The following is a 21271-nucleotide window of genomic DNA, read 5'->3' as shown; positions in this document are numbered from 1 at the left end:
TGTGATTCCTTGACGAGGCAGGCAACAGTGATTGGTAATTCTCAATGTCAATTTGATCAAACCTCCTGGTTCTGAAACTGACCAATGTGTGCTCTATGGGGGGGGGGGGGGTGGACGATGGGGGTTTAGGAGAATGAGTTGAGGTGTACACGCAGGTCTGGGATCTTGGTTATTAGTCAGTCTGTGTTCTCTGTAATTAGTTAACCTCAGTTGTGGTTTTATTGTTTATTTCCAAAGGTCTTCTGGAACATGGGCGCAATTGGTCAGCGATTGCCAGAATGGTGGGGTCCAAGACTGTGTCGCAGTGTAAAAACTTCTATTTCAACTACAAGAAGAGGCAGAACCTGGACGAGATTCTGCAGCAGCACAAACTAAAAATGGTAAGTCACAAGAGCCACCTCCTAAGCCAGTGGTTCCCTAGCTGTGGTCTGGGGACTACTCAGTGGGTCCGTAACTGCTTAAAAAATTAAATCATATTAACAGATTAATAAAGGGTATATAAATGAGAGAAAATGTAAATTTGAACATTTCAAAATGTTCTATAAATGTGAAGAAATGTAAAGCTGAAGGCCAAAAAATTGAGTGTCCTCATTTTGATTAGTGGAAAAAGTGCTAGTGCATCAAAAGAATGTAATATGGGCGACTAGTGGCCTAAATGTAATTTATATATATATATTTTTTTTATATTTGTTTGTGAATTAAATAAATGATTAATTATTTAGTGTATTTGTTTGATAAATGCTTGTTTCTGTCTTTTTGTGTATTGTTTTGCGGTTCAAATCATCGAAAATGCTTATGCTGGGGTCTCCTGCTTCGAATAATGACTTGTGGGGGTCCCCAGATGCCAGTAGTGATTCACTGTGGATCCCTGAGCTCCAGTAATGATTAAGTGGGGGTCCACAGTAATTAAAAGGCCACTGTCCTAAGCCATAGGTAGGACAAGTCGTGAATGCCATCTTGTTACCAGTTGGGCAACACACGTAGGTCAGATCATGAGGACCAATCAATTACCCAGTTAAGCAGCACAGTTCAGACAAGCGGTGATTTCTGCCTCCTAAAACATTTAGACAGCAAAGTTAGGACAAATAGTATCTTATCAGGGATTAGAATGCATCACTAATTTCCCAAGATCTATTAAATTTGCTAGTTGGGCCTGGTTTACAACATGAAATTGCAATTAGCACTTTAATGGGAGATCCACGCGTTCCTCTTGATTTCTAAACACTAAGGACAGGACAGCTGTTGGTCCTGCATTAGATTTCCTAAACATAAATTCATGGTGAATCAAACACAATTAAAGATCACTTCAGCTGTTTGAGTTCTGGTCCGTTAATAATGGTGTGTGTGTTATTAGAGAAGGTTATGCTATTGCAGTTATGACTACCTGATGACTTCCTGTCATCTAGAACATGCTGCTCCAGTCCTGGAGTTTCGGTCTAATGTATTCAGCAAGTTGCTGCACTGTTTCACTTCAGTCAGTGGCGTAACACAGGCCCCTGCAGCCCATTCAGGCCAAGGAATGTCTGTAAAATATGGGAGACTCAGAGACCTTTCTTCACATTCTGCAAGTTGTCCCCATCATTTTGTGTTACTCTACTGGATCCAGATAAACTAAAGTCATCTGCAATGGTATGAAATTGGGCATACTTTGCAGAAGTAATATCTGATGTGTTCCTGGTTCCAGCATCTAGCTTATGCGTTTGGTGTCAACAAGCATCTCTTCTTCCAATGTTCCATTGCACCCAGATCGCCAGCAAAGAAATCCTTGGCAAGCCCATTTTGGAGTAAAAAGGTCTGTTCATCATGGATTTCGGGTTTTACGGTTTGCAACTAGTTTGAGTTCAGAAGTATTTCAACTATAAAAAGAGACTTTCTCTTGTAAAGACATTAGCTGGTCTACCTAGGGCTCCACAGTCTGAAAAGCAATTGTTAGGGGCGCTCATTTAGACAAAAGACATTGCGCTTCGACAACCACTGTTCCCTTTGTTAAAACCTGAGTGTGAGCGGGTCATGGAAGATGGCGCTTGCGATTTTTGGTTTTAGGGAGTAAGAGAATAATTGTACTAAATAAAGGACAAGTACAAAAGTCACTCCCCACATAGAGTTTAAGGGAAAAAACTCAAAGTAATTAAAAGCGAGATGAACAAAAGGAAATAAAGTACTTGCGACTTCCAGGAGAAGGAGATAGGTGCAGAAACAACGACGTGGCTGAAGCCCGTAGCTCTTAATTTGTGCATAAATGGTTATTGCAACAGGTATGATGGCGGTAGTAGTTCTCAGGAGAATGTGTGAAGAATTCATAACAAAGTGTAAATATGTTTTTCCAGACTAATTGTACATGTACAAAAACGTTGTTCTTAGCACAAAAGTAAACTTAAAAATAGTTACTTGTATAATCAGGAAGGCGGAGATGAAGCCCGAAATGCATGGACTTGGGTTCTGGAAGCCTTGAAAGAGAAGATGTATACCTCATATTGTAAATATTGGACTATAGGATTATGCAACAAAAAAGAGGGGTGCCTAAGGCTTAGTCTTCAGGAATTGTTGTTTTATGTAAGAAATGCATAACAGTAAATTTGAGGAAGAGTTCTTTAGGTACTACAGTAAAAGTAAGCCTTGTGCTGAACAAATAATACTTATTGGACAGTTGAAGGGAGGGCCTTTCCCCAAGTCCTACTGCTGGAAAGGCAGGGTGCTCCATCTGTCAATCATGCTCCAGCCCTGTTTCCGCACAAGGTCTTCTTAACATTTCAACCTTCTTTTTGGGAGGTGAGTCGATGTGCAGGTTCCAGGGAACGCAGGTGACGTGAGACAGGCATATGCACGGTCTGCAGCCATTTCCTTGATCCAGAACCTCTTCCTTGATGCACCAAGTGCTTACTTTCTGCATGTGGTAGCAGGTGGTGGCCACCTGCAGAAATCATTAGACTTTCACTCAGTAAAAGAGAGACTGGACGGAAGGAATGGTGGAGGGAAAAGATAGATTAGAAGGCAAAGATGAAAAAGAACCACCTAGGGAGATGGAGACAAGAAGTGCATTGTGATGGAAGAAAGATGCATGATGTGAAAACAAAACTAACAGACTTGTTAATCAGCGGCACACATTGATGACTCCTAAGTAAAACCTGAGGCTCCTACACTGTGATGTTTTTCCTATAGATGAAGCCCTGATGATACCATCCTCGTTGCTGAGGGATTTCAAGAAGGTCATGATGCCCTTTTTCTGCCCACACCCCTTACCACAGTGTCAGAATGCCAAATATTGTTTATTTGTCGGGGTGAACAGTCACGCCTCTGTGGGTATTAACATAAGCACAACATACCAGTGGTTTAGTGACCCATCAGATGGACACCCCTGGACTACTGAAGGAACAACGCGACCCTTGCTCTTCAAGTGGTTGCCCTTGACTTCCTTTTCGAATCTGCCAAGAGGACCATATGGGGCTGCGTAATGGGCTGTTCTTAAACCTCTGCCTTTTGTCCTATGACGTTTGTATAATGTATACAAGGGCCGTGGGAACCAAGATGTACCTGGCAGGCTGTGATCTAGGACAGCAGTTCTTAGCACATTGACTTCTGTGAGCCCCCGCTGAATCATTACTGGAATCCGGGAAACTCCCACTTAGTTATTTATGGAAGCTGGGGACCTCCAACCTAAGGAATTTCCATGATTTGAACTTCATAACAATACACAAAAATACAAAAACAAGTATACACCAAACAAACTCTCAAAAATTGAAATATTTTAGTTGTATTCACAATCAAATATAGGAGGTTGTCACATTTTCAAGTTTTCTTTATTTCTATATACTTTATTCATTTTAATTTATGAATTTTAACATTATTTAATTTTGTAACATAGTCATGGACCCTAAGGGGTTTTCCGACCACAGGTTAAAAACCACTGACCTAGGAGATCGCAGAGCTGCTCAGGTGTTGCCGGGTGGCAAGCAACAAATTCCACAAGGGGATGGCTGTGTTGACTTAAAAAAATGCGCCTTCAGAAGCCACTTTATGTCTGATCTTAAATGGGAATGTTTTGTGCAATTGGTGTCTAGGCTAGGGGTATTGTCCAGCAAGCTCTGTTGATGGAAAAATTGTTTACTTGTACTGCTGTGCTATTAACGGCTTCTGATTTGTGTGGCTGCTAACATCTAGTCCTGTTGAGCGGATAGCCGAACACACTTTGTGCAGATTTGTGATGCAGTAAGTTGACAGCTCCACGCTGTAGGCCAGTGGTTTCCAACATGTGGTCCAGGGACCTCTGGGGGTCCGCAAAGCCTCGTCAGGAGGTCTGCGACTACTTAGAAAATTAAATAATATTAACAGATTAGGTCCCCAGCTTTCAGCAGTGACTGAGTGGGGGTCCCTGGATTCCAATAATGATTCAGTGGGGGTCCCTGGGTTCGGGTAATGATAAAGTGGGGGTCCACAGAAGTCAAAAAGTTGGGAACCACTGCTGTAGGCCATAATTTATATTAGTAGGTACTAGAGAAGGCAACGGAATGCAACGTGTAATGCAAAGTCATCTTCCAAATTGTATGTGCAGAGCTCGCATTTCTCCTGAAATTAGTTTGGAGAGCGCTTCTGGTAGGTGTAATTATACGTCAGTGATGCAAATGCACATTGAAAGATGTAAGAAAGGGAAGCTGAGCATTGTTGCGTAGTCTGCATACTTTGTTTCCAAGGCCTAACAGGACCTTCGGGTTCAGCAAGGCGAAAGTAAGTGTATACCAGTCTCTTGTGCAGTGTGCACTGTCTGTTTATTGAAAAATTGTTCTGGCAAGAGCAGAACCATGTTCTCGGGGGTCATTTCACCTCTTCGTTGCTCGCTGGGCAGAGTATCCTGTTCCAACGCATTAAAACCTTGAAAAAAAACATTGGGATGGAATGTCCCACACCTGTTTCGAGCATCCTGTTTGTGCTTGGGTTTCAGCCAATCTAATTGGTCGAAGTTTGTCAAATCAGATAAAATGGCCCTCTATCCTCCCATGGCATGGACCTATGAAAATTAAAATGTGATTCATTGTGTTGCCTTCTGTTCCGGCTGGGGAGGCAAATTCCTCTGTAATTTTTCCAGTTTTGTGTTCTGAGAGTCACGTCAGACATTGTCTTTGGAAATCTATTAAGCTTTTTTTGTTACTCGTTTTGTAAACATCACTGTTTAGTTCGAACTCTAAACTTTCCTATTTGTTCCTGACTGGATGAAATGAGAGTCTCGTGGCTGAACCTATTACGTGTTGATCAGGGTAGCAAAAGAATACTGCGTTCAGACACATCTCAGTTGAGTTAATGCCCAATTCTGTATTTTTCCCTTTGAGCTTGAAAAATAAGCACAGAAGGGAATGAAACGATGCCAGCTGCCTTAACAAAATAAACACGTGTAAAACAAGAACTGGTTCAACTGTGTTTTGCCTCCAAATAGGAGATGTTGAGGGTTTTTTTTCGTTTCCGATGAAGGAAATTATATCGGTGGTGTCTACCTAGGTGCCAGAACAAACTTTGTTTTACACACACCGATTTGTAGACATGAACTGTAGACTAGTCCTTGATTGGAAACAAACCCAGAAATTGTCTCTGCAAATGAGAAAGGCTGTATAGGCCGCTTAAAGGGTGTTATTCCCTTGTGTGAGTCCCCAAAGCTGGATGCAGAAAGGACGCCCACTTTACACCATCTTAAAGGGCTCTTTGCTACCCTTACGGTACACTCCGGGTAGCCCGTCGGATGCAGCAGAAAGGAGCAGCTGGCAGTGATGCTTTAACAAAGAACAGGTACCTCGACAACCGAGGATGCAGCAGCTGGGTTATAGATGCTTTATTGGCCATACTGCTGACGAGCTACGGAGCCAAATATAGTCTAGTGGAAGGAGATTGCACGTAAACTCTTACAGTGTTTGGTTATCATGGGAGTTCATCCAAAAGATACCTTCCTTGTTTTGCATCGGTATCAAAACACATGTTTCCGTGACCACCCTATCTCAGGGAAGAGTAGGATGTGACTGCTAGGTTCTCATAGTTTATATATGTTTGATGGCATGTGTAGCTGCAGATACACATGCTGTGCATATGGCTTCCGACATCTAGTGTTGGGCTCGGTGTGTTACAAGTTGTTTTTCTTCGAAGAAGTCTTTCGGTTCCATTGCGCATGAGCATCAACTCCATTGTTAGATTGTTTTCTTTCCACCGTCTGGTTCAGATGCGTTTCCTCTCGCGCCGAGATTTCAATTCGGAAAACTTTGCAAAACTTTCTTTTCGGCGGTATTGTATCGATCACGTTTATAATCTTCCATCGACACAGCAGTACTGTCGGGAAACAACTTTGTTCGCCCATCGGGGTGCGCACGCACTACTCGGGCAGACCTCGTGGAGGGCCTCATGGATCGGACTCCATTCCGATTCTGCCCTTGGTGCCACGCGAAGTACCCATACACAGACCAGCATCTGGTTTGCAACCTCTGCCTTTCTCCAGACCATCGGGAGGAAAACTGCAAGGCCTGTTGAGCCTTCCGATTGAAAAAGACTCTAAGAGACAAAACAGCAAGAAGGCTCGAAATGGTGTCGAAGAGTGGAGAACATTTTGACGTAGAAGAAAAACTACTGCAGTCAGCGGTCTCAGTCCGAGATTTGAAGTCAGAGCAAGAATCTGAGGAAGACAGACCCGTCACAGCCGGCCAGCATGTGAGTACGTCTGCCCCTGCACCCTCACGTAAGAAAAAACAGAAGGCCTTGGGTACGCCACTGCCGGAAGGCCATGGCTCGGCCTGAAAAAAGACTGTTGGTGACCAACCCCCCCAGTTCGGCACCGAAAATGGCCACTCCTCCGAAATCCTCGAAGTCGACAAAAAGCTCTGTTTCAGACTCCAATTAACAGCAATTTTTGGACTCGAAAATAAGAAAACCTGTTTCTGAGCCGAGACCTTCCTCATCCTTTTCGATCCCGAAAAAACACATTTCGGAGCCGAAAAAACGGCATACACAGAGGAACATGGACTTTCTAAAAGACTTAAAGAAAGCCACAAAACCTCTGAGGAGTCAGAGGTCTAACCAGTACTTCAAATTATGGATGAGAGGCAGTCCAGGATCCACATCCATAAGGAAACAGGGAGAATTAGCACAGCACCTCCTTTAAAAACAAAGAGGAAGCTAGCATTTCAGGAGGAATTGGACACTATGCAGCCCCCAGCTAAAGTGCCAAAACAGAAAGAGAAGCCAGCACCTCCTCGGTCTTCTCCTCCTCATTCTTCTCTCCCTACCTACCTCTTCTCACACTAGCCCTACACCAATCCATTCGCCAACTCATTCCTATGACTCCCAACAGGACACTGTTGATCCATGGGATCTGTATGACCCTGATCCCATCCCAAGCAACGATCCAGATAGCTACCCCTCTAAACCATCGCCACCTGAGGATACTACTGTATATAACCAGGTCATAGCTAGGGCTGCAGCCTATCATAGGGTTACAATGCATACAGTACTACTAGAAGAGTATTTTTTATTCAACACATTATCCTCAACTCATTCGAGATACCAGTGCCTCCTGATGCTCCCAGGCATGGTAAAACATGCAGATCAAATCTTTAACGAGCCGGTAAAAGCATGCATTATAACACCTAGAATAGAAAAGAAGTACAAACCTGCACCTTCTGACCCTGATTAGATCACCCATCAGGTACCACCTGTGATTCTATTGTGGTTAGTGCTGCCATGAAGAGAGCAAATAGTCAGTCCTCAGGAGATGCACCCCCTCCTGATAAGGAGGGCAGGAAATTCGATGCTGCGGGGAAAAGGGTTGCGTCCCAAGCAGCAAACCAATGGAGAATAGCAAACGCACAAGCACTACTAGCACGTTATGATAGAGCCCATTGGGACGAGATGCAAGATATAATACAGCATCTCCCCAAAGAACACCAAAAAAGGGCTCAACAGGTAGTGGAAGAAGGGCAAGCTATCACAAATAACCAAATAAGATCTGCCCTAGATGCAGCAGATACTGCTGCAAGGAGTGTCGACACAGCAGTCACTATTCGTCGGCATGCATGGCTCCAATCTTCCGGATTCAAGCCAGAGATACAACAGGCTCTGTTAAACATGCCCTTCGATAAAAAAACATTTTTTAGGGCCAGAGGTAGACATAGCAATAGAAAAGCTATGAAAAGTCTCTGACACAGCTAAAGCAATGGGTGCATTTTATTCTACACCATATAGAGGGTCATTTCGTAAACCTCCTTTTTGAGGTGGTTTCAGACCACAGCTCTGAGGCATCAACCTCCTAAACAAAACCAGCCTACCAAACACAGTACCAAAGAGGTGGATTTAGAGGCACATATAGAGGACAATACTCCAGGAATAGAGGAAAATTCCAGACCTCTAAGCAGCCTGCAACACACCCAGATCAGTGACTTGCCTGACTTGCCTCACTCCATTCCACTCCACACGTCTCCTGTGGGGGGAAGACTACAGCAGTTACACACACATTGGCAAAATATCACCACAGACAGCTGGGTGCTATCAATTATCGGCAGTGGTTATTGCCTAGAATTGATAAACACTCCTCCAACGATTCCACCAAGGTTTCACAAACTAACCACAGAACACACAATTCTGTTACAAGAATAGGTCCAATCTCTACTACTCAACAATCTCTACTACTCAAACAAGCAATAGAGTTAGTTCCACAGTCTCAAATAGGAACAGAAGTTTATTCACTATACTTTCTAATTCCCCAAAAAGATGGCACCCTTAGGCCAATATTAGACCTCAGGCCCCTCAATCTTTACATCCTGAGAGAACATTTTCACATGGTAACTTTACAGGATGTTATCCCACTGCTCCAAAAATAAGATTTTATGACAGCTTTAGATCTCAAGGATGCGCATTTCCACATACCCATCCATCCTGCCCAGAAAATACCTCAGGTTTGTTATTCAGGGAAAACACTACCAATTCAAAGTGTTACCCTTTGGAATAACAACAGCTCCAAGGGTATTCACAAAGTGCTTGGCAGTAGTGGCAGCTTACCTAAGAAGACAACATATACATGTCTTTTCATATCTAGAAGATTGGCTAATAAAATCAAGCAGTCGTACACAATGCTAAAATCGTACACGTTATGTAATACAAACCTTACACACACTAGGTTTCTCAATAAACTACCAAAAATCACACCTCCAACCAGCACAACTACAACCGTATTTAGGGGCAATACTAAATACTCAAAAAGCGCTTGCAAGTCCAAATACGCAAAGAATACACGTTTTTCACAATATATTGGCACAAATACGGATAGGTCAACAATACACTGTCAAATTCGTCATGAAGGTATTAGGCATGATGGCATTGTGTATTGCAATTGTTCCACATGTAAGACTGAACATGCGGCCCTTGCAACAGTGCCTTGCACAACAATGGTCACAAGCACAGGGTCAACTTCAATATTGATTGTTGATAGACCGCCAAACATACATGTCCCTTCAGTGGTGGAATTCCACAAATCTAAACAAAGGGCGGACATTTCAAAACCCTGTGCCTCAGACCATACTTACAACAGATGCATCAATGATTGGCTGGGGAGCTCACCTCAACAGTCACAACATTCAAGGACAATGGGATGCCCAACACAAACCGCTACATATAAATCACTTATAGCTGTTAGCTGTCTTCCGAGCACTCAAAACTTTGTAGCCTCTCCTTATTCACAAAAACGTCTTGATCAAAACAGACAACATGACCACTGTGTATTATCTAAACAAACAAGGAGGGACACATTTGTCCCAACTCTCCCTCCTAACTCAAAAAATTTGGAAGTGGGCAATAACCAACCAAATTCACCTGGTAGCCCAATACATTCCAGGGATACACAAGCAATTAGCAGATGTTCTCAGCAGAAATCATCAACAGACACACGGGTGGGAGATTCTCCCTCAAGTACTTCAAAAATACTTTCATCAATGGGGAACATCAGACATAGATCTGGTCGCCACCAGCGAAAATGCAAAATGCCAAAACTTCGCATCAAGATACCCACATCCCCTATCCACGGGCAATGCTCTATGGATCAATTGGTTGGGGATATTTGCTTACGCTTTTCCCCCTCTCCCACTCATTCCATTTCTAGTCAACAAACTGCGTCAAAACACACTCAATCTCATACTCATAGCGCCAAATTGGGCACGTCAGCCGTGGTACACAACACTACTAGACCTGTCAGTAGTACCACACTCCAAACTCCCAAACAGACCAGATCTGTTGACACAAAACAAAGGGTAGATCAGGCACCCAAATCCCAACACACTCAATCTAGCAATTTGGCTCCTCAGGTCATAGAATTTGGGTAGTTACAACTACCAACTGAATGTATGGAAGTAATTAAGCAAGCAAGAAAACCCACTACCAGACAGTGGTATGCCAACAAATTGAAAAGATTTGTATATTACTGTCAATCTAAACAAATTGCCCCTCTTTCAGCATCAATACAAGATATTGTATGCTATTTGCTTCATTTACAAAAATCAAATTTAGCATTCTCTTCCATAAAAATACATCTCACTGCAATTTCCGCATATTTGCAAAATATTCAGCACAGCTCTTTATTTAGAGTTCCTGTTATCAAAGCCTTCATGGAAGGTTTAAAACGCATCATCCCACCCAGAACACCTCCAGTTCCTTTGTGGAATCTAAACATAGTGCTTACACGACTTATGGGCCCACCATTTGAACCTATGCACTCCTGTCAAATGCAGTTCTTAACATGGAAGGTTGCCTTCCTAGTCGAAATTACATCATTGCTAATAGTTAGTGAAATTCAAGCTTTTACTGTTGAAGAACCATTCATACAAGTACATAAACAAAGTTGTACTACGAACTAACCCTACATTTCTTCCTAAAGTAGTATCACCTTTTCATATCAATCAAACAGTGGAACAACCAGTCTTCTTCCCACAGCCAGATTCTGTGGCAGAAAGAGCTCTACGTACATTAGACATTAAAAGAGCTCTAATGTACTACATAGATAGAACAAAACCATTCAGAAAAACTAAACAGCTATTTGTAGCTTTTCAAAAACCTCATACTGGTAACCCCATTTCAAAACAAGGTTTAGCAAGATGGATAGTAAAATGCATCCAAACATGTTACCTTAAAGCTAAAAGACAACTCTTAGTTGCACCTAAAGCACATTCCACAAGGAAAAAAGGCGCTACAATGGCCTTCTTAGGAAATATACCAATGGCTGAAATATGTAAAGCAGCTTGATTTATCATAGTCATTTGTATTGTCTTTTTGGTACATCAAAGTACATTTGTTGTCCTTTAAAGTATAAACTGTAACACAGGAAAATACAGTGTAGCAGACAAGTACAGACCATTTGAATAACTTACTAAACAGCTTTTCAAATCTGAATGGCAAACCATGTATTTTTTTGTTTATGTTTCTGTAAACTGGCCTTAAAATTGGTGAGGATTTGTTGATTTTTTTTTTTTTTTTTTTTTCTTTCATTTGTACACTTCAAAGAGCACTTGCTCTAATACCTGGGCACAGGCAGTCTTTCTTCAGTGTAGTGCCATTTAAATTGAGAGTAATATTTTTTTAAATCATGCTTTTTTCCCTATAACTCATGCTTTTGCAGGTTAAGGGAAGCTGGCAGGGTTTCTAGGGACCAGGGCCAAGGAGTACAAGTTAGGGGGCACAGGTATTGTTTTTGAAGAGTTATGTTTACTGAGTACCCGATGATGCTGGGTGTCTCCTACAGAGAGCCTCGGTCGGAAGGTGAGGGGGTGAGAAAAAGGGCTGTTCTTAGGTGAAGAAGGCCTTTGCCATAGTAACAGAAGGACTCTGCCAAGGCATAACTGTTATTCACTGCTACAAATGTCAGACCTCTTTTTTTTCCCCGACAAAAAGGGAGCAATTATTGCGCATGTTTTTAGAAGAAAAAAATCCTACTCTCCCAACTTTAATCACGACCAGACTACAAAAACAACTCGACGCGAAAAGAAATGAAAGGCCGGTTACCAAGGAGTTCTGGAAACGCAGGACCCGAACACTCTTACTGTTTTTGCGGTTTTCGAGTCCCCAAATGGCAGATTCTCAAGTGCTTTTCACTGTCTGCCCAGAATGCTCGCAAAAGGCTAATTTGATAAAAAATAGATCGCGAAAAAAGCTCGGCGGCGTTTTGAGGCAGAGCTGCTTTGTGGTTGAATTGGGGAGACTTGAAAAGGGATAAAAGGGAAGAAAAAAAATTATATATTCCCAGCGCACAGAAAAATCTAATTGCATGCATATTAAAGAAAGCATACACTATATGATTCCACCGGAGCCTAATGTCCCACTTGAATAACGTGTATTGACTGGGAGCTCAGGAGCCCTGTTTACACATTAAAAACATGACCTCTGTCCTTAAAATTGTACTCACTGTAGTGTGTACATAGAGCGCTTACGTACTGCTCGTTCAGCAAACAGGAAAGCATATTTGTTTTGGACATAACACCATGATGACTGTAGTGCCAAGAGTCCTCTTTAGGCAGGTGAATCTAGGCACATTCCAAACCTAGGGGTTGGCGAATAGTTGTTTTTCCACCTGCCAGTAGAACAAATGGACGAAAACATTACTGATTTTCCAGAAAGCGAATTAGTAACGTTAATCCACTCGATTTAGACTTTTCTATCAGAAATCTCCATTGGTGAGTTAATGATTTATTTTTTCCATGAATCGGTCGTGTTTCTTAGACTGTTATTTTTTCATGCAATGATTTAGATGTGCGATCGTTTATTTTTTTAGAGTATTGGTTGCTTTATCTTTTTTTATATTATTCTTGAAGCAGTTTCTTTACGTAAAAACTGGACCAATTGGGGGTGTGAGAGAATTTTGAAACGTGACTGAGATCTTTCTATTTTTAATTGCTAAGTTTGCCTTGCCATGCCCTAAATATTTCTATTTGCATATAGCAGCATCATTTGAAATTCTCCTCTTGGTGTCTTTTTCAGGCCTTTGGGTTGAATTCTTTGGCTGGTTCGCAATGGGTCACTTATTTCTCCTAATTTTATGAACTATGCATCACCTACTTGACAGACTAATTCTACAGACTTAAAGTTTCTGGCCTTAAACACCACCGGCTTTCTCACTCTGGCATAGTATCGAGTAGTATTACGGAGACTGCAAGGGCACCTTTCTTTTTGGCTCTGTCGACCAGATTCTACTCGTGCCATGCAAATCAAGCAAGATGCGGTGCTCAGTGAAAGAACAGAAAGTCTGGTTTGCCCCACCTGGCTGGGTATGCAGTTGTGTTTTCAACACTTCCTGCAGAATGCTGAAATTATGCAAACTAGGTGACAAGTAATATTTTGTTGTTGTTCGACCTTTGGCCCAGAATCCAGCAAACCATTCAGAAAATTGGAAGCTTGTAGAATTGAGGAATGCCCAGGGGGAAGGGTAGTTAAGGATTAGTGGGATTTAGAATCAGTTCTTAATCTGATCCGGCGGTTGCACGTGGGGCTCACCAGCATTTTTTTGGGGGGAGGGGGGTGGGGGGAATAAAGACTGGGCAGCCTTGGTATTCATTAACATGTGTCAGAGGCACTGGCCGGCGTCTGAGATGAACTTTGGCTGCCAGCACTTATTCTTTTACAAATTGAGCACCGCTCGTAGGAACCAGGAGGGTTCAGCGGGAGGGAGGACAGACTTTGTTTCAGCACATCCACCACATCTTCTTTCACTCAAATTCTCAATAGTCGGGGTATTAGGAAGTGCTTGGGGTCATTTTGCTTCCTCTGGCGCTTCCTGGGCAGAAAACTGTCTTCACACTCATTGAACTAGGAAAAAAAAAACATTGGGGTAGAGCGCCTCAACTGTTTTAGGCATTGGGCTTTCAGCCAATCGTTGGTCTGTGTTTTAACCAATCAGATTAGCTGAAATGACCCGCCACTGCAGCATGTCTTGGACACAGGAACATTAAAATGGGTTGGATTTTGAGATCAGAGTTGCAGCATCCTATGGCTAGAGACCAGAAATTGCAAGAAGGAAAAAATCCAAACAAATTGTTCTTCGGTGGCAGACCCAGAAGGCTTATTCTTTCTTTCATTTCCTCATGTACCTAATAACCTGTCTCTTCAGGCACCCCTCTCCTTTGCAGAACCTGCAGGGGATATTGAACAGGTTCTGATGAGACCCCTACTCCCTCGAAAATACCTCTTCTCTTACATGAACTCCTTTCTCTTCTGTCCCCTGCCTTTAACCAGGTCCTCTTTTGTTGAAGACTTTGCCGACGTCAAGGGTCTCAATCCATTAGTTTACAGTACTCCATAGCTTTGTAGCTGTGTTCACTCTAAATGAATAACTTGACATATAAGTGCACTCTGTCACATAGACAAAAGTGGGATAGTAGACAAGGCCGATTGTCCACTATTTGTTTGGTCTTACGCAGTAGATGTTCATTGGTGATCACCTGTACTAGAACTCTTGATTTGCCCATCTCGTGCACACATATACCTAGCCGAAGCTGCTAAGAGTATCATTGTTTCCGACAGACACTTCTAACCATAAATTCCTCACCCTTAAAATATCCCCAGATATCACAGTGGATCCGTACAACTTTACATAGAAGTCCCCTCACACCGGTAAGTGGCGCTTTTCGGCTCCGCATTGACTTTGTTCCCTCTAGAAGTGGAAGAGCCTTATACAAGCACTACCCCTGCACGCTGACATCAGAACCCTTCTTTCCATGTCTTAGGACACTGATCCAGAGCTCAGCTTCCCCTTTACCGTGTCAGTTTGACAAGATTATTTCTCAAAAAGTCTCCAAACAATATACAAGGAACTATGTCCCTGCCAAAAACTACAGGGTTTAAACCATGCCCAGACTGTCGCAAGCAAATATCTTTGACAGACCTGCTCAAAGTTAACTTTTGGTGTTTAGGTTCTGGGCATTACTCCAATTTGTGTGTGGGATTAGCCATCTTAAATCTGAAGGCGATTAAGGAACATGAAGTAAAGCCTTTTGTCACTAAATAGCAGAATAAACCGCATAAATCTGGCTCCCGTTCGAGGTGAGAGTATGGACCAGTGGCTGTGTTTGTTCATATGACAGGTCCTAGTTGAAGTCTTCTGGTAAGTCCAGATCAAAGTCAGAGGAGAAACGCAAGGAAGCCAAGCAGGACTCATTCCCATCCCGTCACTCTATCTCCAGGGAAGTTGTGAGGGCATCAGTGTGCCATTGTTTCTCGCTCCCAATCCACAGAGGAGCCAATTCTACAATAATGTCTCATGTACCTGTAGTTCCCCGGGCAATCAGCTACTTTGCAACAAATCAAGGGCTTTAAGGAGGGCCATGTTGCTTATCCTTGGCGCTCTTCTGGTTCCTTCTGATGCACCTTTAGGCACCAAGGATTCAGGGAGCCTCCAGTCAGGTTACCACCAATGGATCCATCCTCAGTGCGGTCTGTGGCAGCATTTAGAACAGCTTTGGTTCCAACTCGGCTGTGGTGCTGACTTCACTATGAGGCCAAAACCTGTGCCAGTCCCTTTGATAACACTATTGGTAGAGGGTTCTCCTCTGGCGTCTGACTCCGCGACATACTCGCCTCTGAAGATGTCACGTCCTGAATCCACTTTGATATACCCAGTTCCCCACATTCAGTCAGATTCAAATAGGAAGATGCTTATGCCGTGGAGCCCACCCTTAAGTGCTCCACCAACCTTTTGGTTCTGGCTCAGATCAGTGTCAGATAGTCTTTCGAAATGACAATGGAGATAGCTTGCCACCTTCTTATGCTGGCCATAAGCTCTACATAGGCTTCCAGGAGGCCAGTGGGCTGCACTTTTCCTCTGGTGATGAGTTGATGTACTCCCCACAGACCACCAACAGAGGAAAGTGCTTCCTTATCTGTGGTAATTAGCCAAGCCTTGAATCAGTGCTTTGGCACTTAGAGTGCCTGTTCTCAAAATGTGTTAGGCTGTCATGTGGGCATATGTACTCATGTTCACAAAGCACTACTGCTTTGACAGGCAGGTCCGACCGGAAGGTCATTTCGCCCATCCAGTCCTGCTGGAAAATGTGGTCTGATCCACTTTTCCACAGACCTGGTTCTACTGAAGTAGTGTGTAATGTATAGGACTAGAGTCTGTGCTGTTTAAAACATAAAATAACAAAAAAACAGAAGAATTCAGAAACCTACGAAGACAATGTTGATATTCCAAGTTTAAAGCCACATGATGGGGCAAAAGGCTAGACAAAATGGCTAACATGCTGAACAGTGTCAAAGGAGCAACACGGTCCCAGAGTTTAGAACTTTAAGATCTATATCAGTAAAAGGAAGAGCATCAGATATGTGTATGGCAAAGCGCTTTGGAGAACTGTGGGAGGGCTTTTAGTAGGCAGTGTGTGCAATGGGGAAGTTACCAAAGGATTCCACCCCTTCTGTAGGGGGATTTGGGAAAAAAAATTATATAAATATATATAGATATATATAGTTAGATATATATATAAAATCTTTGCAGATTGTGACTAGGGCGTAGAGTCGGGCTGGAATTCTGATGCCGACCATGGCAATGAGGCAATGGCGGAACAGAGGTCTCTGATGAAGCAGAGAAGTTCGAAGCTGATGCCTTCCTAGGGTAAGGAGTTTTTCAGTTGAGTGGTACTCACTGCGGCCTTTGTTGTCAGGGGCGTATGTGCCGCGGAGTCCACGTTTTCCGACGAGAACGCCTCCTAGATCTCGACATCAGCTTGATAATCTTCCTGCTCATCTCAGTCCCTAAAGAGGTGAGAAGTATCTTCTTCCTCCCATCGTTACATCATGGGGGCCAAAGTGATTCACCATGTTTATCGATTCCAAAGCGTCTTCTATTACAGAACCCAAGGCATGCAACGCAGGAGTCCACTCGGTGGTCAGGGGAGAAGCAAAGGTTACAAACCTTGTGTAAGGCTGTTCTTTGCTACTTAGCATAGCAAGTAAAGCAGAACCTGAATGGGGTTCCCCTCCATCAAGTGGACATTTTAGAAGTTGAAGTTCTGGCAGGCTGGAGGGGCCAGCCTAACCTGTCAAACCGGACAACCATAGGACGGAGTTCAGGAAACAGACGACATGGACTCGACGAGTAAGGAAGTTTGTAGAGTCCACAGATGAGAAATTTGAGGACCTGGCGAGAACACAACTGAGCCTCGAACCGGAGCGTACTTAGACACGTCTGAACTCGACAAAGGAGAAAAAAAAAAACAATGGAGCCGATGCCCATGCACATTACCAGGGATAGGTGGAGTCACTGTATCTCATGACTCAAAAAGGCTCTTCGAACAAAAACAAGTTGTACACGTTTGAGCCCAGCACGAGATGGCAGGAGTATGCACCTCTTGTGAATCTACAGCAACACATGCAACAAACAGAAGCATACAGGGTAAATACAATTTTATATATGTATATATATATATATATATATATATATATATCTGGATGTTGAAAGTGAATTTGTAAAGTTAGGTGAAGGAGGTTGAAGGCTGCTTAAAGGTGGATGGATCTGGAGTAGGGATGAGAGGCAGGAATGTGAGCATTTACCAAGCTCCCCGACTTCTAAGACAGGCCCCCTTATTTCCTGTGAACTGTTTTTTCCAGCTCTGAAGAGAACATTCTATGACTAACTTTCTGTACATCTCTCCTTAGTGCAAATGTTTAAGTGACATGGCATAGAATTGTCTTTTATCATTATCATCAGTGTTGTTATCCCTCACTTTGAAATTTTTCGCCTATTTTAAACACATATTGCTGACAGACTTATCACGTCTGCTATTAGTCTCTAAGCCCCATAAGAGTATTCAGGCGGTAGTTACTTGGACATCCATGTACTGAAATGATCCGAAAAATGACAAGCTGCTGAGTATAGCTCTTGTGTGCTGTTGGGCGTGATTCTGGTCTGCCCTCACAGACTGCAGGCATGTAGCGGTTCCCAGCTCCTGGAAGGGGGAAGTGGCCTTGGAGGAGAAGATTTGACAGCCATCCAATCAATGTCCTTATTTGGATTTTGTGCACTGAGCTGAGCTGGCTCCAAGTGGAGTGGAGGTCACATTTTATGAGCTGGCCAACTGGAGCCTGCGTGGGCTTAAGAGACTCCGAAGAGAGAACATGGTGACCGAAGCATGTGCCAGTGCTTTCCAGAAATATGTGCCCTCATCCCCTCCGGTGTCCCTCCTGCTCCTACCGTGAGGCTTGCTTGCACTATAGGTTTCCATTAGCAGGCAGCAAGGGGACTTTGTAGTCAAGAAACAGAGAACTGTTCAGAGAAGCAGCTACATTGGCTGGACTGCCCAGTCAAAAATGAACTGTGCAATTAAGAGCCCCCTTTCTTGACCATTTGTCAAGCACTACGTAACTTGGAACTTGAAAACACAGAGGACAGGAGAATCGGTGAATTAAAAGCAGTGCCTGCGTTGGGTGCAGGCAAGACTGTTTTAAGTGCAGAATAAAGATTTTTGTCCCAGTACTCAACTGCACTCTGCCAAAAACTGGGATAACCACACAAAAACAAGACCCACTTCTTCACTCTTGTAGGGAACATGTCTGCATCTGTTAATCACCACAGTTGCCCATTGCCAAGCACTGCATGGCTTTGCCCAGCCCTCTCCCTGCGAACCACAGAAGGAATAGCAGAACAAATGTACTACAGGTCTGTGCAGTTAGTCTTGTGAAGGGCCCTTTCCTTTCCTTACAAGCGCTTGTTGCGGATAACAGCTAATGCCGCTTACTTGATTACCTCTACCTTCTGGGTCTCATTCATGTTTCCTTTTACCACATGCTCACAGCAGCACTGGGCACCAGTATAAACCACGCGCTATAATACAACAAAACCCATAGAGATCGAATTCCAATTGTGCATCCAGCACAGCCCAGATATACTGTTTATTTGGCTACTTTGTCATCCAGCAGCACTCGCTACCACCATTTACCTTACAAACAAATACGCCTGCCTGTCTATAGGCACCTTTATTGGTGAGATGTAGGCTAAATATGGTAAGTGCTTGGAGAGTGCATGGCCGCCTCATAAAGGAGGCTTCAGTTGGTACAGATTTCCTGGGCTTTGTATGAGTGGCTGATAACTGGACCTCCCAGAGAATTGATTTGTAATTGATACTCAAGCGGCAAGGCATTTTAAATGGTGTCTCAGAATGGGATTTGGATGAAGGTGCTCCCATCATATAGCGAGGCTGAGAATCCAACTCCGTTTTCACCGATATACCACAGTTTATCATGAAACCTAGATATTGGGATTAGAGCTCTGGTCTTTAGAGTCCACGTTCGGCAGTTTTACCATAAGACCAGATCACCCTCAACTAATGCTCATCCATATGTTGGTTTCTGTGTCCTCTGCAAATCAGATGTGATTTTTGGTCTAGGATGGCGTGCGGGCACCCTAGTTGGTTCCTCGATCGTTCACTAGTTCATTTTGCTCGGGAAAAATTGTGATTAATTACCGTGCAGCCCTTGTGCTCCCTAAAGGGTTTTGCTTAAGTTTTTAAACCCCACTCATGAAGTATGTGCCCATAAATTTCCAGTAAGCAAGATCATTTGTAGACAGTGACCATTTTTGGGGAAGACTTGCTTACCAGTGCCGCACACCATTGCAGAGTGTTATTAATTAATCACAGACTCCCCCCGCCCCCACCTCTCCTTTTAGCAATGTGTGCAGATCTTAGATTGGATTCCCCGCAATTTCTCAGAAGACAAACAGCAATGTGGTTCGTGTCACAGTGTCACTAAGCTTTGTATGTCTTCTATTTTACAGGAGAAGGAAAGGAATGCCCGGCGGAAAAAGAAAAAGGCGTCTGAAGCACCAAGCGAAGAAGTCTCTTTCCCTCCGGCCACCGAAGATGAGGAGATGGAGGCGTCGGGGATGAGCGGCAATGAGGAGGAAATGCCGGAGGAAGCCGAAGGTAAGATGCTGTGACGCCGAAGGTGCCTGATGTTCATTCATCCAAGTTGCGCACTGCCAAACGCAGGCGCATCCTCTGTAGACGTGCTATACACTGCTTTAGTAATGTTGGGAACCGAGCGTGCAGATAGCGATGATGAGGTGTGCTTAAGGCCAAACTGGCCATTTCAGAATTCTGGCATTTTCAGATGACCTGCAAGCTAGTGGGATGTCCTTAGGGCTGGGTGGGCTACCGTGATCCATTTCTGAAAATGCTTGTAGAATTTATTTGGGAAACAGTGCTTATATTTGTGTCATTTGGACCCATGTTTATGAGTTTTGTTTCTGGGGATAATCCCCTCTTATTTCCTCTCAACACTTCCCCAACCTCATTGGCCAAAGTACTTATAGAAGGTCTGGTTAGTGTGTGGGACTGGTATGAACATTTTCCCCGGGACTAGTTTTGGTTCCCATTCCAGCCGTGGCTGCATAGAGGGCATTGAGGCTAGCAGCAGGTTTCATTTAAAAAGGCCTTAGTATGCCAGTAGCTAGATCTGCTTCGCCTGGGATTGCAGAGGAACAAATGGGACTAGAGAGCAGCAGGGGAGATTAGAGCATCACCGGTGGTGGGAGTGAAAAAAGGGTCTGGTTCTCACTTGCCATCAAAAATGGACTTAAAGGGTGGGCCAAAGGGACGCAAAGCTTGACTAGCCCATAAAAATGGCAAGCGCACATGGGGTGTGGCCTGGTATAGGTATTATGGAGGAGAAGAGCAAAAATCCTGTTAGCCCGTCTCCTTTCTGTTAAAAATGATGGACACATTGAACTGCCCATCATCAGTGTGACTGGCCATCTTGCTCTATTGAGAGCAGAAAAAGTAAAATGATTACACCTTTCCCTGTGTGTGAGATTTATTTACTGCAGTATATCTTTAAGGCAACTAAAATGGGCTGTGTTCAGTACTTGGGTTGTATATCCATAAATCCCAGCCTCTCTTCCACCCTTTAAAATCACCTCCTTTAGCCCTATTGACTGCAGTCTGTTAGTAACTAGAGTCAGGAGTACAAGTTTTTTTTTTTTTGTAAAGTCCTGCTTCCCACCCTGGATGGTCTCCTAGTGCTTTAGAGTTTGGTACATGGAAGAGGGGCATACCATTATAGGACATATGATAGAACTGGTAGCTGGGGACCAGTCAGTCACAGAAGCAATGTGCAGTGCTTGGACATAGCCTGCCATCACATATGATGTCAACTAACAGACACTCCCTTGACAGACAGGAAGAGGTGCTCTTGTGAGTGTGACCGGGCAGGGTACAGGATAAATCTTTGGACTGATCTCCTGAAGGGGTGTGCTCATCCAAATGCCAAGGAAGAGGTGGGT

The 21271-nt window shown here is 43.5% G+C and overlaps 1 protein-coding gene across 11 annotated transcripts in view; it reads left to right on the top strand.

The window, feature by feature from the left end:
• Positions 1 to 21271, top strand: part of NCOR2 (nuclear receptor corepressor 2) — a 1084598-nt gene that overhangs the window by 792262 nt on the left and 271065 nt on the right. For all 11 annotated transcript variants that reach the window (XM_069215021.1, XM_069215023.1, XM_069215022.1 and 8 more), the window contains 2 exons: positions 238 to 380; positions 19766 to 19913. In XM_069215021.1, coding sequence (XP_069071122.1) covers positions 238 to 380; positions 19766 to 19913 — 291 coding nt within the window. The remainder of the gene's footprint in view (positions 1 to 237; positions 381 to 19765; positions 19914 to 21271) is intronic.

Source organism: Pleurodeles waltl, chromosome 11 (genome assembly GCF_031143425.1).
Source record: "Pleurodeles waltl isolate 20211129_DDA chromosome 11, aPleWal1.hap1.20221129, whole genome shotgun sequence".
Taxonomy (NCBI): Eukaryota; Metazoa; Chordata; class Amphibia; order Caudata; family Salamandridae; genus Pleurodeles; species Pleurodeles waltl.
The sequence above is the reverse complement of the archived record's forward strand: the minus strand, read 5'-3'. Positions and strand labels throughout refer to the sequence as shown.